Source organism: Phoca vitulina, unplaced genomic scaffold, assembly GCF_004348235.1.
Source record: "Phoca vitulina isolate PV1807 unplaced genomic scaffold, GSC_HSeal_1.0 scaffold11, whole genome shotgun sequence".
NCBI lineage: Eukaryota > Metazoa > Chordata > Mammalia > Carnivora > Phocidae > Phoca > Phoca vitulina.
This window is the reverse complement of record NW_022589714.1, coordinates 39,998,751-40,014,796: the sequence shown is the minus strand read 5'-3', so window position 1 is coordinate 40,014,796 and position 16,046 is coordinate 39,998,751. Positions and strand designations below refer to the sequence as shown.

The window sequence follows — 16,046 nt, the reverse complement described above, 5'->3', positions numbered from 1 at the left end:
CCCTCCTGACGTAAGGAGGTGGGCAGAGAACCCGAGACCAAGGTGGATACACACCTCCTTTCCTCCTTGCGCGTGGTCAAAGCCAATCCTCTGGCGGCACTTACGTCGCGTGACTGGGGAGCAGGCCCCGCCCCTCGGAGCCGTCAAAACAATTGCCTCGAGCGGCAGCCATGATGAATTTAAAGGGGCAGTACCGGCAAGGGAGGAAGCCAGACCGACAGACTGCGGGTGAGTCTTTGAGGGTACTTCAGGGGCTGAGGGTTGAGGTCCGCTACCCCTTTTCTGCATTCCGGGACAGATGAACAAACCCCCACCAGCCGACCTCACACAACTCCAGACAAGCTGAAAAACTCCGCCCCTCACGAGTCTTCCCGCCCCTCGGCGTCCAGACGGACAGACAGACGGCCTGCCCCGCCCCCTGGGCTACCGACCGACTCGTTGACCTCGGGATTGTCGGGCCCCTGGGTACTCGCCCGTGACGTGGAGCTCGGCGGTCCACCCGCACTTCCCCCATCGCCCCCGCCCGTCTCACTCTGTCCCCACTCTGGGCCCCAGGGCAGGTCGACAGCCGGAGACATTTCTCGACCGCATGCCCAGGCTGGGAGACCAACTCCCAGCGCCGCGTTTCCCTGTGACCCTACAGCCGCTCAGAAGACCTGCCACTCTTTCCTGCATCATCAGGCGTCCGAGAGGCACCCTAGGGTGACTCCTCTCAGAGCCTGTTAGTAGGTGGTCATCACAGAGACAAAGCCATGAAAGTGAATGGGTCAGGAGTGACCAGGTCTGCCTCCTCACCCTTTCCCAGCACGCCCCTTGCCGCAGGTCTCAGATCAAGTCTCATTCCCTTCTTGGGAGAAAATAGGTCTCGTGGCCTGGGGTGGGAGGTTGGCTTCGGGAAGGAAGAGGGACATTGGTCGCCTTTGAAGGCCTGTAGGTAGAGACAGGGAGGGTGTTTGCCCTGAGTAGGGCTCTGTGCCAGGTCCTCTGGGTGGCTGTGAAGTGGTGAGAGAAGGGTTGGGAAGGCTGGACTTCTGGACTTTGGGCAGGGCCGATCTTTGTGAGTACCTGCCTACGGAAAGGGTTTCTTCCGGGCTCTGGCCTGAGTGCCACAGGCAAGGGCTGTGCTCTGTATACCGGTAAGAATATGGAAAGGTGAGAAGCAAGGCTCTTTTGGGGAAGTAGGAAGAGAGCCTGACATCTGGGGGTTGAGAAGTATGGATTGAAGGCCTAGTGGAGAAAGAGGCAGAGTTTACTAGGTTTGGAGATGCTGGCCTTGGCTCTGAGGGTGACGCAGTCTGAAGACCTTGAGCTTTCTGGGGCCCTCTCATCTGGGTCCTGCAATGAAGGCGCCTTTCTGCTTCTTCTCTCCCTCTTCCCTGTAACTTTGAAACCTGTACCTTTCCTACTTTCTGAAACCTCTGCACCATTTTCTTTATATCTCCTGTCTGCTTTAACCCTGCTTCCTTTGCAGTGTTTTCCAGACACCCTCTTGTGTTCCCTACAGTGCTGTCTCTCATCTGATTGCTTTTCCTATTTCTGACCCAAGCTCTCTTTCCAACAACTTTTGTATTCTCTTCCTAAGTTCTAAATCCGTCTGCTAGTTCTCAGAGCTTTTGTTCCTTCCATAGTCTTTTTTCATTCAAGTCAATTCCTCTCCCTCTCTCTTTCCCACAACCTTAGCTTTGTGCTTAGTGTTGTAGGCTCCCTCCCCACTGGTTACTCTCTCCAATTAAACCAGAAGGTCACCCATACTCTCTTTTGTCCCTTCCCTTGGATCCTCACCACCCTCTAACCAAGGTGCTCAGCCTCTCTTTCTTATCTTTACCCCCGCTGAGCTCTGTTGTTTCTCCTCAGCCCAGGCAAGGTCCCCCTGGCCAAGATGTCAGGCCTGGTGTTGGGGCAGCGGGATGAGCCTGCAGGGCACCGGCTCAGCCAGGAGGAGATCCTGGGAAGCACTCGGCTGGTGAGCCAAGGGCTAGAGGCCCTACACAGTGAACATCAGGCTGTCCTGCAAAGTCTGTCCCACACCATTGAGTGTCTGCAGCAGGGAGGCCATGAAGAAGGACTGGTACACGAGAAGGCCCGGCAGCTGCGACGTTCCATGGAAAACATCGAGCTGGGGCTGAGTGAGGCCCAGGTGAGCGGAAGGAGGTGATGCCAAGTGGCCCTTGGAGGAGCATTTGTCTGATTGGAGTTTTGGGGTCATTTAGGATTGCCTTGTCCTAGATGCTTGCATTCATTCATGCAGTAAATATATATTAAGCCCCTACTTTGTGCCAGGCACAAGTCCTCTGGGCACTGGAAGAACATCACTGAACACAACAGTCAAAAATCTTCGCCGTCTCAGAGCTCACATTCTAGCTGCAGGAGGCAAACAATACACAAATAAAGTAAAGGATTCCGTATGTCAGAGTGACAATTGCTAAGGAAAAGGGATAAAAATAAAACAGAAGGGGAGGAGGGGGTACAGAGAGATGATACAACTATAGATAGGGTGGTCAAAAAAAGTCTAACTGAAAGGTGTCATTTGAGCAAAGATTTGAAGATGAGGGAGTGAGTCATACAATAAATGGGGGAAGAACATCTAAAGCAGAGTGGGTAGTACCTACAAAGGCCCTGAACTGGAGCCTATCCGGTGAGTCCAGTGAGGGACCAGTGTGGCTGCAGTAGAGTGGATGAGGTGAAGCAAAATAGGAAATGAAGTGCAGGGGCACCTGGCGGGCTCAGCTGTGGAGCGTGCGACTCTTGATCTCGGGGTTGTGAGTTCAAGTCCCACATTGGGTATAGAGATTACTTAAAAATTAAAAATCTGAAAGGAAGGAAGGAAGGAAAAAAAGAAAAGGAAGGAAGGAAGGAAGGAATAAAGAGAAAGAAAAAGAAAATGAGGTGTAAGAGGTAGAGGGGTTAGGAGTCAAGGGGACAGATCATGTGGAACTTGTAGGTCACCACAAGGATGTTGCTTTTACTTTGAATGAAATGAAAGTTATTGGAATATATAGAGCAGAGGAGTGATGTGGTCTAACTTAACATTTTAAAAGGATCATCTGGCTGCTGGGTTGAGAACAGACTCTAAGAAAAAAGGGCAGAAACAGAGAGGCCAGTGAGGAGGTGATGGTAGTCGCCCAGGTGGGAACCGATGGTGAGCTGGCCCAGGGTGGTGGCTATGGAGGTGGTGACAAATTGGATTCAGGGTGTATTTTGAAGGTAGAACCATTGCTACCCAACCCCGCCTCCTGGCCTCTGCCGGTCTTGCTGCCTCCCGGTAGGCTTCCCTCCCACTTAATCCCAGAACGCTCCAGTCCGGAGTCTGGCGCTCACGGGCTGTGCCCACCTAGGTGATGCTGGCTTTGGCCAGCCACCTGAGCACAGTGGAGTCGGAGAAACAGAAGCTGCGGGCTCAGGTACGGAGGCTGTGTCAGGAGAACCAGTGGCTCCGGGACGAGCTGGCGGGCACCCAGCAGCGGCTCCAGCGCAGCGAACAGGCTGTGGCCCAGCTGGAGGAGGAGAAGAAGCACCTGGAGTTCCTCGGCCAGCTGCGGCAGTACGACGAGGATGGGCATGGTGTGGTAAGCGCACGCCAGCGAGGCTGGCTACGGGGCAGACAGCTGGGAGTCACCAGAGACGTGGGGGGTAACTGCTCATCAGCTGCAGGGACCAGCAGTGCTGCGCGACCTGCCCCCACCCGGCAGAATTCAGGTCCTGACACCAACTCCAAATAGCAACAAGGCGGAAACCGTCTTAACTCGTTCAGTCTACATTTAGTTACATGACAGCTGTGTATGCTGGGCACTGCGCACTCTGCTGGGGATGCCACAGTGAACGAGGCAGACGGAATTCCTGCTCTCCCAATTAGAGGTTTTGGGGTTGGGGGGAGACACATAAGCACCCGGACAATTCCAGTCCAGAATCCTAAGTGTTACAGTGAGGGAAAGCATCGCACAGTCGAGCAAGACCCTCCTAAAATTTGCTCTCAAGATGTATGAAATATAACCCTCACTCAACAGGCATGTACTTATCTCTCTGCCTTAGGCGGTGCAAGAGGATGTATGTGGGGGAGATGTAAAGAACTGTAAGAGAGTTCCTGCCCTCTCAAGCTTATAATGTAGCTGTAGGGCCAAGGCTTACACACGAGAACACGTATGTGACGCCACTTCAAATGCTCAGTATTGGATGAGTGGTTCAGTCAGTAATGGGAGGAATTCCAAGATTGGTTCATGGGGACTGGAATGGCCTGAGAAGGATTCACCGATGAGGTGGGGTACAGGGATGGGTAAGATTTAGGTTGGATTTTTTCCTTGTACAAGTTAGGAGTTGGGCTGGATTTTGATGGATGATGAGGGGAAAGGAGGAGCTTTCTAGACTGGGGGTGGGTATGTGTCAATAGATAAGTCTCCAGGGCTGGTGAGCTGATCTCTCCCAGGGAAAGTGGGGTGATTTGCATGGGACACATTGGCAAGGCTGGGTGGGAGGGTTGGGGGTGTTTATACAGGGCTGACGTGCCTGGTGGGGCAAAGCAACTTTCCCCATGTGGAAGAGGGTGAGACAGTGAGGGTTGGGCACTGAGTTGAGAGGGAGTGACGGCAGATGATGGGGACGAGGTTGAGCTAGACGCTTTGGGTATGCTTTGGGTACGTGTCAGTAAGATCAGACACACTCCCTGCCCTTAGGAAAGATAGGACAGACATATAATCAGTGTAAACACACAGGGATCAGCACTGGGCTATAATTACAAGAACTGAGGGGGAGAGGGGTGGAGGCTAGAGAATGAGGGTGCTTAGGAAGCTCTCAGTGTGAAAGAAGGAGACTTACAAACAAGAGCGGGGTGAGATTGGTGGGCAGATGCCGGCCTTCCCAGCAGCGGGACATGAACAAGAGTCTTCTCCACCTGTCAGTGCTTTCACGGGTTAGAGGGGCCCTGAAGAGGCTACTGGGGATATCTTGGCCTTAGACATTCTGCTTCTTCCCTTCCAGGAGGAGAAGGAGGGTGATGCCACCAAGGATTCCCTGGATGATCTTTTCCCCAATGAGGAGGAAGAAGATTCCAGCAATGGCTGTGAGTCTGCCTTTGGAGTTGGAGGGTAAAGAGGGGCAGCAGAGGGCTGGTCCCAGTTGTGGCCTGCCTTGCATACAGGATGCTCACCATCCAGAAATAGGTTCTTCGCTTCCCCTGGAGATAGGGCAGGAACTGGGCTACTGCTCCCATTTCCTCAGCCTCCCCATTATTCACCAATATTTATTACACAGTTAATGTGTCCTGGGCCCTATAGTAGGCACTAGGGATACCGAGTTGAGAATGACAGAGTTCTTGCCCGTAAGGAGCTCAAAGTCGAATGGGATAATGACCCTGGAGTGAAAGAACATGAGCTCCTCGAGGGAAAGAACCAGGTCTTTCTTTCTTATTTTCGTATCCCTGACACAGTCCCTGGCTCATGCTTGCTGAGTAAATTTTGTTGAATGAATGAGTGTTTGGGTGAACGAGTGGGGTTGTGAGGGGCACAGGGACCAGGGAGTGGGCGAAGGAGGGCCTGGTGGGGGGGGTGGGCACAGGCGCAGAACGAGATGCGGGGCGGGGGTGGGGAGGGCGGACAGCAAAGGGGAGAGGAAGAGTGCCCTGAGGACGTCTCCTGTTCATTTTCTGGGATGGTTAGTGTCCCGTGGCCAGGGCACCCAGCACAGCGGATACGAGATCCCAGCGAGGCTGCGGACACTGCACAACTTGGTGATCCAGTATGCTGCCCAGGGTCGCTATGAGGTGGCTGTACCACTCTGCAAGCAGGCACTGGAGGACTTGGAGCGCACTTCTGGCCGCGGCCACCCTGATGTCGCGACCATGCTCAACATCCTTGCTTTGGTGTATCGGTGAGGCCTGGCCTCTTTGTCTCCCAACTCTGCCTCCGGGTTCCCATCTTGATCCACCTTTGGCTCCCATTCCTCCTCTCCAGAGGGTACCTCTTCTCCCTGCTGGGCCTCCCAAGTGACCCCACTAGGGGCTTTCTCCTGCACCAGCACTCTCGTTCTTTCCATACCTGAGCCCTTGACCTCAGAGCCGCTCATCTCTCAGGCTCTTTGCTTCTCTATTCCCTCCTTTGGGAGGGTCTCTTTCCCTCTCTGTTTCCATCTCTTGCATCCTGTAACTGGTCTCCTCTTGGCATGGCAGTGTTCTGCATCCACATATAGGCGTGTTGGTGAACTCTCACTGCTCACCCCCGGGCTTCCTGTCTCCTCTCTGAGGCCCCAATCCCTAAATGTACCTCATTCATACCGAAGGGAAGGAGGGAAAGAGATGGCTTGGGGGCCGAGTTCAGGGTAACCCCTTGTCACTTCTCTCCTCTTCCAGGGACCAGAACAAGTATAAGGAAGCTGCCCACCTGCTGAATGATGCCCTCAGCATCCGGGAGAGCACCCTGGGCCGGGACCACCCTGCTGTCAGTACTCCTTGCCCTCCTTGCCTCCTGCTCTCTTGGCTTCTCTTGTTCGTTTATCCACTGCCCTCAGCCCACTCACTAGGGGTGTTGAGGGAGGAGGTGTGAGGGCTCCTTTTTACCAGGCCCTGTCTGCTAAGCCCAGTGGTTCTCAACTTTCTGAGACACAATGATTCTTTCTTATAATTAGTATTTTCCTGAAGCATAATTCATAGACACTGTAACTGACCTACACATACAATTCCAAAAAATGTTGAGTGATACCTTATTCATATAAAAATGAGGAAAGTAACTTACAATTCAATAATACATAGCATATGTTACAATGAAATGAAAACATGACGTGGTAACAGTTATTATTGAGTACAACTACAATAGAAGACATAATATAGCAATATAGCAGATAACTTACAATATAATATGATCTACAATTTTAGATTTAGAAAAAGTGAGACCAGTAAGACATTGTATATAAGAAGTATTAAAAAATGACAGAGCAGGGGTACCCGGCTGACTCAGTCAGAAGAGCCCGCGACTCTTGATCTTGGGATCTACGCTACGCCCCACGTTGGGCATAGAGATTATAAAAAAATAAAAAAATGACAGAGCAGAAGTATTGGTGGATACAAGATTAAAAACCCATGTCAGACTCAGTAACGACAGGCCAGATTTATTCGTATATGATGAGAGAAAGAGAAATGATAGATTGTCACAGTGGAGAAAATGAGAAAAAGATATTTTTTGCAAATGAGCTGACTTTATGAAAATAGTTCCTTATGTTACAACATGTGATAGGGATGAGAAAACAACTCCCCTCTTGATACCCCACTAAGTGTCAAGGCTTACACTGCTCAAATGTCTGGCCGGACACTCCAAAGTTAACAGACCTGTCCCACACGTGCAGAACATCTGTACCATCCTTACCTTCCCGAAGGTGATAGTGCCCCCGGTCTTCATGGCAACCAAAAACCACACCAAACCCCACCTCCAGAAATATCTACAAATCCCCCTAGAGGGCGGTCCCACTCCCAGAGAGAACCTCAGAACCTCCAGGTCAGCAGCTCCCCCCGCCCCGCCCCCGCCCCCCTCCCCCCGCCGTTAGGCTTGCGGAGTCCTCTTCTCTTGGGAATCATGCAGTGTGGGGCCCTGTTGTGCAGGGGGAGAACCTCAAGGCACCCACGCTGAGGGGACAGGCCTGTCTTCCCAGGTGGCTGCCACACTCAACAACCTGGCTGTGCTCTATGGCAAAAGGGGCAAATACAAGGAGGCCGAGCCGCTGTGCCAGCGAGCACTGGAGATTCGAGAAAAGGTGCCTGTGCTCTCTCATTCTTCCCTGATGCTGTGGCCCTTCCTCCACCATCTTTCTTCCAGCCTACCCTCCTCCCTCATGTTTTTCCTTACCCACCTTTCTCTGCCTTGTTGCCTCTCCTGTCATTCCCTTCCCCTGCTCCCCACATGGGTATGTGCGCACATGGTTGTACACACACACAATCATAGCCATCCATCACTCCTTTACTCCTTCTAGGTCCTGGGCACTGACCACCCAGATGTGGCAAAGCAGCTGAACAACCTGGCCCTGTTGTGCCAAAACCAGGGCAAGTATGAGGCCGTGGAACGCTATTACAGGCGGGCCCTGGCCATCTATGAGGGGCAGCTGGGGCCAGACAACCCTAATGTAGCCCGGACCAAGAACAACCTGGTAAGGGAGGAAGGGAAGAAGTCAGTGGAGGGAGGGGAAGGGAAAGCACCCTACTGTGGTACGCTAACCTCGTCACCTTTGTGCATCTGGGGCTGTCTTTGGGGCTGAGGGATCTGCCTCATTCCAGTGGGAAGGCGAAGACCCGTAGCCTCCTGGGAGTAGAGTGAACACCCTTGACCCTGCAGCTAGAAAAGGCAGTATGAAGAGGATCTCTGGGGAAGGTTATAAGGAGACCAAGAAGTCTCCTGCTGAGCCCTGCTGAGACCTTGTCTCCGTCCTGTGGTTTTGCCTTTCTGCCTACAGGCTTCCTGTTACCTGAAACAGGGCAAATATGCCGAGGCTGAGACGCTCTACAAGGAGATCCTGACGCGTGCGCATGTGCAGGAGTTTGGGTCTGTGGATGGTGAGTGGGGTGGGCCTGCGGAGGGAGCTGCAGGATGGTGAAGAAATGCAGACTAGGGGTGCCTGGGTGGCTCAGTTGGTGGAGCATCAGACTCGTGATCTCGGCTCAGGTCTTGATCTCAGGCTCATGAAATCAAGCCCTGCGTTGGGCTCCACCTGTGGAGCCTATTTAAAAAAAAATGCTGACCAAAGGTAGGGGGTTAGGCCCTAGTGCTTCCCAGGCAGAGCCAGACCACTTTAGTTCAGCCCCATGGGCCTCGGCTCCTGGCTCCCCACCATACTGTCTAGCTCTGGTCTCTAACCTTCACCCCATCCCATGTATCATTCCTAGATGACCACAAGCCCATCTGGATGCACGCAGAGGAGCGGGAGGAAATGAGCAAAGTGAGTGTGGGGCCCAGCCTGGGGAGCCTGAGGCTACCAGGGCCTCTGGCTTACTCCTTGCATGAGCGTAGCTCCTTGCCTCTTTCCCACCTGACCACCAGTCCCAGATGCCCAGTGCCTTCCCCAGCCCAGCCCGCACCCTAGCCCCCAGCCATCTCTGTGCTCTCATCTCCGGCTTCCCCTCTGCTATGTTCTGCAGAGCCGGCACCGAGAGGGCGGCACGCCCTACACTGAGTATGGAGGCTGGTACAAGGCCTGCAAAGTGAGCAGGTGAGCTGCTGGTGAGAAGCTGGCTTGGCCTCCCACACCCTCCATCCAAACCCTGAGCCTGGCCTCTGGGACCTTTTCCCTTCTTCCCTTTGGCCTTCCCTTGGCTCTGCTCCCTCTCTTTCCTGTTTCTTTTCTGAACCCATCCTCACTCCTTCCCACAGCCCCACAGTGAACACCACTCTGAGAAACCTAGGAGCTCTGTACAGACGCCAAGGAAAGCTGGAGGCAGCCGAGACCCTGGAAGAATGTGCCCTACGCTCCCAGAAACAGGTCAGTGACCCGGAGGGGAAGGAGGTCCGGAAGGTAGGTCCTGGGGATGGGGGACCACCAAGGCTTCTTTAGAGTCTCAGAAGAATAAGAGAAGAGGCTGAGGAGAAAGCCAGGAAAGGGAGGTGAGACTCTTTTGTGGTTGTGGTTGTTTTTAAGTGTGTTCTTACCCCCCCTCCCCATGCCCTTTATGGTCAGGACTCCCAAGTTCAAGGTTCACATCACTAAGTGGGACTGTTAAAAGGACAGCAATGTCCTTTAACAATTTGAAGAATTTACTGAGGAGGGCCGTGGGTGGTACAGGTGAGGGGGTTGAGGTTGAGGGGAGCCCAAAGTCACTTTCTCAAATTGTGGGTCATGACTCATTAGTGGGTCTTGAAATCAATTCAGTGTGGACCATAGTGAAAATTTATATCTATTTGTAAGTAGGAATACATTGCAAAGAGAAGAGGCGAGTACTTTCCAGTATGTGTGTACTGCGACATCACAAGGAAAAATGTCTCCCCTGTTGGAGCTGATGGTGAAAAAAAGTTTGAAAGCCCCAACCTGAGGAGCTAAGGAGTGCAGATTCCCAGCGCCTACCTTTTCCTTCCAGGGCACTGACCCTATCAGTCAAACCAAGGTGGCTGAGCTGCTTGGGGAAGGTGACAGTGGAAGAACCTCTCAGGAGGGCCCTGGGGGCAGCGTGAAGTACGAGGGAGGTGAAGATGCTTCTGTGGCCGTGGAATGGTCAGGGGTGAGTCTCATTATTGCCCCTTGATCTCTCCAGCTCCCTCCTGCTGGTGTGGTGAGAGGCTCTGGGCCTGCCCATGTAGGACATGAGGGCATGTTGTCCACACTGCAGTTCAGTTTGCCCAGCCCTCTCAGGGGAATCTGCAAGCCATCTATTGATAGGGCTCTTGTTTCCTTTTTCTTTTTTTAAAAGATTTTATTTACTTATTTGTCAGAGAGAGAGAGGGCACGGGCATGGGGAGTGGCAGGCAGAGGGAGAAGCAGGCTCCCCGCCGAGCAAGGAGCCTGATGCGGGACTTAATCCCAGGACCCTGAGATCATGACCTGAGCCAAAAGCAGATGCTTAACCGACTGAGCCACCCAGGTTTTCAATCACTAGGCTTTTGGGGGAGGCGGGATGGTGTGCAGGATAAATGGCAGCAGTAGACTCAGAAGCCAGTCTGCATGGGCTCCCCTTAGCTTCTGTTCCCTATCCCTCTCTCCCAGGATGGCAGTGGGACCCTGCAGAGGAGCGGTTCTCTGGGCAAGATCCGGGATGTGCTTCGTAGAAGCAGCGAACTCCTGGTGAGGAAGCTCCAGGGGACTGAGCCTCGGCCCTCCAGGTACACAGTGAGACTGAGATATGGCAAAGCAGACCAGTAAGCCCTTGCCTCCAACTCCTCTTGGCCCCCCATCTCTGGAGAAGCGTCTTGGAGAGAAACATGGAGGAGGTCAATGGGATGGCCATGGCGAAAGAGTTTGGGAAAAATGGGTGCCCCAGGGGTTGGGAAAGGTGCCTGAGGAGATGCCAGTTACTGCTGAAGATAAGAGAGTGTGCATGTGTACTCATGTGGGGGGGTGTCAGAGGGTGGGTAGGCCATGATCTGATGCGTGCGGCGGTGCCCAAGAGGCCCACGGTGTTAGGGCCTCTAATAGGGAAGAGAAGGGGCCTCAGTTCTTTCTTTTTGCATTGTAGCAGCAACATGAAGCGGGCAGCCTCCTTAAACTATCTGAATCAACCCAGTGCAGCACCCCTCCAGGTGAGAGCAGTGCTTGGGAGCATATTGGTGGGTGAGCAAGAAAGGGGAGCCATGGGACCCGTGCCGCAGGAGTTAGGGAAGAGGAGAGTCCTGTGGGTCGAAGACTCCAGCCAGGGAACTGGAGTTGGGTAGACAAGAATCAAGCAGACACCTTGTTGGGGGTGGTGACCACTACGGGAGTGTTTTGGGCCAGAGATGGTAGCAAATAAATTAATCAGGAAGGGAACAGGAATTGATGTTCTCTAAACTGGTACTTTGGAATTATGAATAATTCAAGAATGATTTGGGGATAGCAACTGCTCTTCCTCCTGCAGCTACCATATTCTTCACCTTGGGGACTCAGTGGCAGATGAGAAGGGAAAAAGAAAAAAAAAAGTATTAAATCCTCTACATTTGAGAAAACAATAGCGACATGTTAATGGCAACTGACCATTTGTATCAACACATTCAGAATATAGGCTGATATTCATGTGGCTCTTCCGAGCATTCTCTCCCCCAGATCGTGGCCTTCTTGAACATCCTAGCAAAGGCTACAACTGCACAGAGCCCCAGAGCTTGGGATTGAAGTTACAGGCTCCATCCTAGCTCTAGAGATAGACTGCAGCCATGTAATGGGTAGACTCCAGGGGACAGTCTTTGGGAGGCCGAGGTCCCTGGGCTGATGACATGGTGTTGTCTGTTTCAGGTCTCCCGGGGCCTCAGTGCCAGCACTACGGACCTCTCTTCAAGCAGCTGACATTCAACCCACCTCCCAGGTCTGCTGGGTCCCCCCCACAGCCCTCTCAGCATTCCCTATTGCTCCTGGCTCTTCCAACCCCAAGGTGGGACAGGGAAGGGAGAGCAGTTAACCAGAAGATTGCTGCTGCCCTTAGGGTCTTGGCTCCCTCCTCAGGAATCCCCCTCAGGAAGGACCCTCAGGACATCCTCTCCCCATAGTCCTCTAGAGTAGCTAGCTCTGAGGCCCCTCAAGATGCTTAAAGAGCAGACACGCATCTCGGAGATGGAGCCTGCTGCTGGCTTTTTGGTCAGAGGTTTTGGGGCTGGCCAGCCAAGCTGCCTCGCTCTGGCCTCTCTTGTTCCCTCTGCTGCCTCACTTCAGGTCCGTGTATTTCACTTTTCTTAAATAAAGAATCAGGTGACCGTTTTGCGTCTTGAGTCCTGACCGAAGAGGATAGGGAGCAAGGGTTGTGTTGGGGCCCTTCACAGAAGGGCAAGGGACAGTGATGGATGGGGCAACACGAGAAGTGTTGATTCTTGGATCTCTCCTCTCTTCCTTCCCGTTTGTATCCTCTGCAGCAGGGCCTGCAGGAAGGCATCTGGGGGATGGGGGAGGAGGCCCACAACCCAAGGAGAAGGTGCTATGGACTGGGTTGTCAGGGACATGTGGTGGCCATGTGGCAGGACCCTGGAGTCCTGGCGCCACTGCTCCCGGCCTGTGAGGCCCTCTGTGGCTGCCCCTCCTCCTCCCAGCTGTTTGGGGGAAGGGAGGTCTAAGCAGGCCTGGGGGGCCCTCCCGAGCCAGAGCGGGATGAGGCACTCACTATCCATCCCCTCTCAGCATATCCTGGAGGCCTGAGCAGCAGCTGGGGCCCATCTTCTAAAGCTTGACTCCTTCTGACCCGCCTCCTACACCCCTTGCTGCTTTCACAACAAAGAAAGAATGTGGGGGTGGTGGCGCTGGGAGTGGGGGGTGCCTGGAACAAGGGCTGCGCTGGGCCTCCCCACAGCTGGAGACTTGGCCATGCCCTGCGGCCCAGACTGCCTGGAGATGGACTTGGGATAAATTTGTCAGTTTAACAGCCTTCAGCCAGGCATTCAGAGCCCAGTGTGTTTCTACCTTTGGGTTCAGATTGGTCCAGAGCCAAACCAGACCCCAGCCATGCACGAGTCCCTCACTTCTCCAGGCAGTATCTCTCCTGGGGTTCCACAGTATCTCCAGCTTACCTTGCTTGGGGACATCAACGACACCCTTCTGTTCTAGGTCTCCCTCAGGGTTTTAGGTCGTTGAGAAGTGAGCCAGAGCCTTTCCCCTTCCTACCCAAGGAATTTGGGGGGAACTGTTGTCAGAGCCCCCAGGAAGGCCCAGAACTGACCATCCTCTCCAGGGGCCACGAAAGTCACTTTGGTTCCCCGCGTCCCTGCAGAATGGGCGGTAGGCACAGCCTATGCTCCCCTACCTCGCTCAGGTTCCCCGCACTCCCCAGGGCCTCCCTCCCTCCCTCCGTCCCCTAGCCATCTCCAGACCCCTCCCCCTACTGCGAGCTCCTCCCCGCCACGACGGGGAGGGGGCGTCGAAGGGGCGGGGCGCCGCGCGGCGGCCGGCGGGGAGGGGGCGTCGCGGGGCGGGGCCTGGCGGCGGCGGCGGCACCAACAGCGGCGGCGGCGCGCGAGGGCTCGGAGGTATCAGGGGCGCGCGGCTCCGGCTCGGGACGCCTCGGGCTCGGGCTCCGGCTCCAGCTGCGGCTGCTGCAGCGGCGCCCGCGCTCCGGTGCGCTCGGCCTCCCGGGCCCGCCGCGGAGCGCAGTTCGAACGCCCGCCGTGCGCCGGTCGGCTCCTCTTCCCGAGCCTGCCGCGATGGCAGCTGCGCCGGGAAACCCGAGCAGCCTCCGCCGGCTGTCCCTGCTCAGCGTCCTGCTGTTGCCGCTGCTGGGCGGTGAGTCGCGGCGAGCTGCGGGAACGGGGCTTGGGAAGCGCGGGAGCCCCGCGGGCAAGAGGGGGCACCGGGGAGGTGGCTTTGGGCGGCTGGGCCGGGCAAGACACCCTGGAGTGGTGGAGAGGCGGGCGCGAGGTCCCAGCGCCGGGGGTGGCGAAGCCCCCGCGGACTCGCCCGGGCCCCTCTTCCTTCGCGCCGCGAGGACGCGTTTCCAAGCCGCCACAGAGTTTTCCCGGCCTGAGCGGAGAGTTTCCTCGGGAACTGCCGGGAGTTGCTGGCTCCCGGCCCCAGTGGGGAGTTTCTTTTCGGGAGGGAAACGGCTCCCTCCCGACTTAGGGGGGCGCGGTGAGGTGGCTGGCGGCGAGGGAGACGGAATCCCCCCCAGCAGTCTCAGCCTAGGTGAGGGGGGCCGGCCTGGGGCCGGATGCGGGACCGACCTGCGCGGCGCAGAGCGCGGAGCTTTGTTACCCACGCCGGCCAGACGCTCCCGGCTTCCCTCCTCCAAGTTCCCGGGCCAGGCTGGGACCCTTGATGGCCCTGCTGGTGCGGGCGGGAGAAAGGCAGAAATAGGGGCAGCCCCGTCTCCTCCAGCTCCTGGGCCCGGGGCCCGAGCCCCGAGCCCACCCCCAGCCGGGTCGGATCTGGGGAGCGGAGAGTCCGAGGCTGTCGTGGTGACTAATGTGAAGGCCGCTGCCAAAATCGGGCATGGCCGGCCTGCAAAGGTGCGGACGGGGTTGTTCTGCTCCTTCCTGGATTTCCATCCTGTCTCTCCGCACCGAGGAAAGAAAAATCTCTCATTCTGCGGGCAGAAAGGCAAGAAGAGTTCATTCTGCCCTTTCTTGGAGGGCCTCAGCGTTTTGATGAGGGTGTGGCTTGTATATACAGGGCAGACAGGACCCGACCCCCCCCCCCCCCCGGAACCCCCCCCCCCCCCCCGCCCCCCCGCCAAAGAAACCCACAACACACACAATCTTTGGTGATGATCCTGGCAGCAGCCCTTTCTGGGGGGAACTCTGCCCAGGACACCTGGTCCTAGCTTAATCACTTTCCTCTTTCTTGGAAGAGTGGCCATAGGGCGGGTGGGGGTAGAGAATTGCCTTTTTTGACGTCTCCCTGGCTTGCCAGCTGGTGAGGGGTTTTGGTGGTGATGGACTTAACATCTCCCCCAGCCCTAGTTTAAAAGGAGAGGTAATTGTAACTCAAGACGGAGAGGTAAGAACAAGCTCCTGGGACTCGTAGGAGGTGTTTCTGGAGCTGCCCTGTGTTCCTTGTGATGTGTAGGGTGGTTATTGCTCGTGGCAGAACGCACATCTGCTCCCAGAGGAAGTATGGAAGTTTTTTTGTGCAGCCAGGATCGGGGGCCCAGCCATATGGACGAGCAGCCCCAGCTCATAGGCTTCCTAGGTTGGTGGCTGTTTGGGTTTGGGTTGTGTGGGTTGCCTGATCTGGCTGTCTTCACTGCTGATGTTTAGAGTTCTGGAGTCAAGGGGAGATTCTGGTGGAGACCCGGTCCTTGTTCGTTCAACAAATACTAAATTCCTAAATTCCTTCCGTGAGAGGAGGACTCTGATGTTAATTGATGTTAATCCGATGACGGGTGTTTAGTGGCGGGGGGGGGGGGGCCTGTGGGGGAAAGTTAGGGCAGGCTGAGGGCTTGGGACGGGAGGTCTGCAATCTCCTCTGGGGGTGGGGAGATGTCTTGTGCTCAACAAAGGAACATTTTAATGAGAGCCTTAAATCAGTTCCACCAAATGTGCCTTGGTGTGGAACCTGTCCATGTGCTGTAAACAGTTTCAGCCGGGGCCGAGGCGCCTGCTGTCTTCCAGTGAAATCCGGGACTCAACCCTCCCCGGGACGGCATGACTTCAGGGGGCAACGATTTTTTAAATAGATTACAGTAGAATTTTTCCATCTCATTGTTTAACTGTGTCACTAACTGGAGTTTAAGTGAGACCCTGCTGTTAATAAGGCCAGAGTGAGGGACCTAGGCTAGCTTGGTTTGTGGATTGGACCATTTTGAAGTTTGGGTAATTATGCTGTAAATGGTTGAGTAGTGTTCCAAACTTTGAGATTCCTGTCGTGATAAATACGGTGGAGGGGGAGGAGAGGGCTTGATGTTGGAAATCTGGGATTCTTAGCCCCAGCTGTTTGTATGGTCAGTTGTGGTCACTACCCATTCCTGTCATCCCCTCCCCCAC

The 16,046-nt window shown here is 55.0% G+C and overlaps 2 protein-coding genes across 2 annotated transcripts in view; both read left to right on the top strand.

Annotated features, from left to right (window-relative positions):
- The first annotated feature begins 82 nt into the window (after positions 1–82).
- On the top strand, positions 83–12,330 carry KLC4 (kinesin light chain 4). The gene is made up of 16 exons (XM_032409790.1): positions 83–228; positions 1,855–2,137; positions 3,336–3,566; positions 4,972–5,053; positions 5,649–5,859; positions 6,338–6,425; positions 7,630–7,731; positions 7,948–8,121; positions 8,425–8,524; positions 8,855–8,907; positions 9,107–9,177; positions 9,339–9,447; positions 10,040–10,180; positions 10,663–10,778; positions 11,132–11,195; positions 11,881–12,330. Exons 2-16 carry the CDS (start codon positions 1,880–1,882, stop codon positions 11,929–11,931), a joined length of 1,851 nt encoding a protein of 616 aa, XP_032265681.1. The 5' UTR covers positions 83–228; positions 1,855–1,879; the 3' UTR covers positions 11,932–12,330.
- A 1,291-nt stretch (positions 12,331–13,621) lies between these two features.
- The window catches only part of PTK7 (protein tyrosine kinase 7 (inactive)), a 59,963-nt gene continuing 57,538 nt past the window's right edge, over positions 13,622–16,046 (top strand). The window contains exon 1 of the mRNA XM_032409788.1: positions 13,622–13,848. Coding sequence (XP_032265679.1) covers positions 13,770–13,848 — 79 coding nt within the window. The 5' untranslated portion in view covers positions 13,622–13,769. The remainder of the gene's footprint in view (positions 13,849–16,046) is intronic.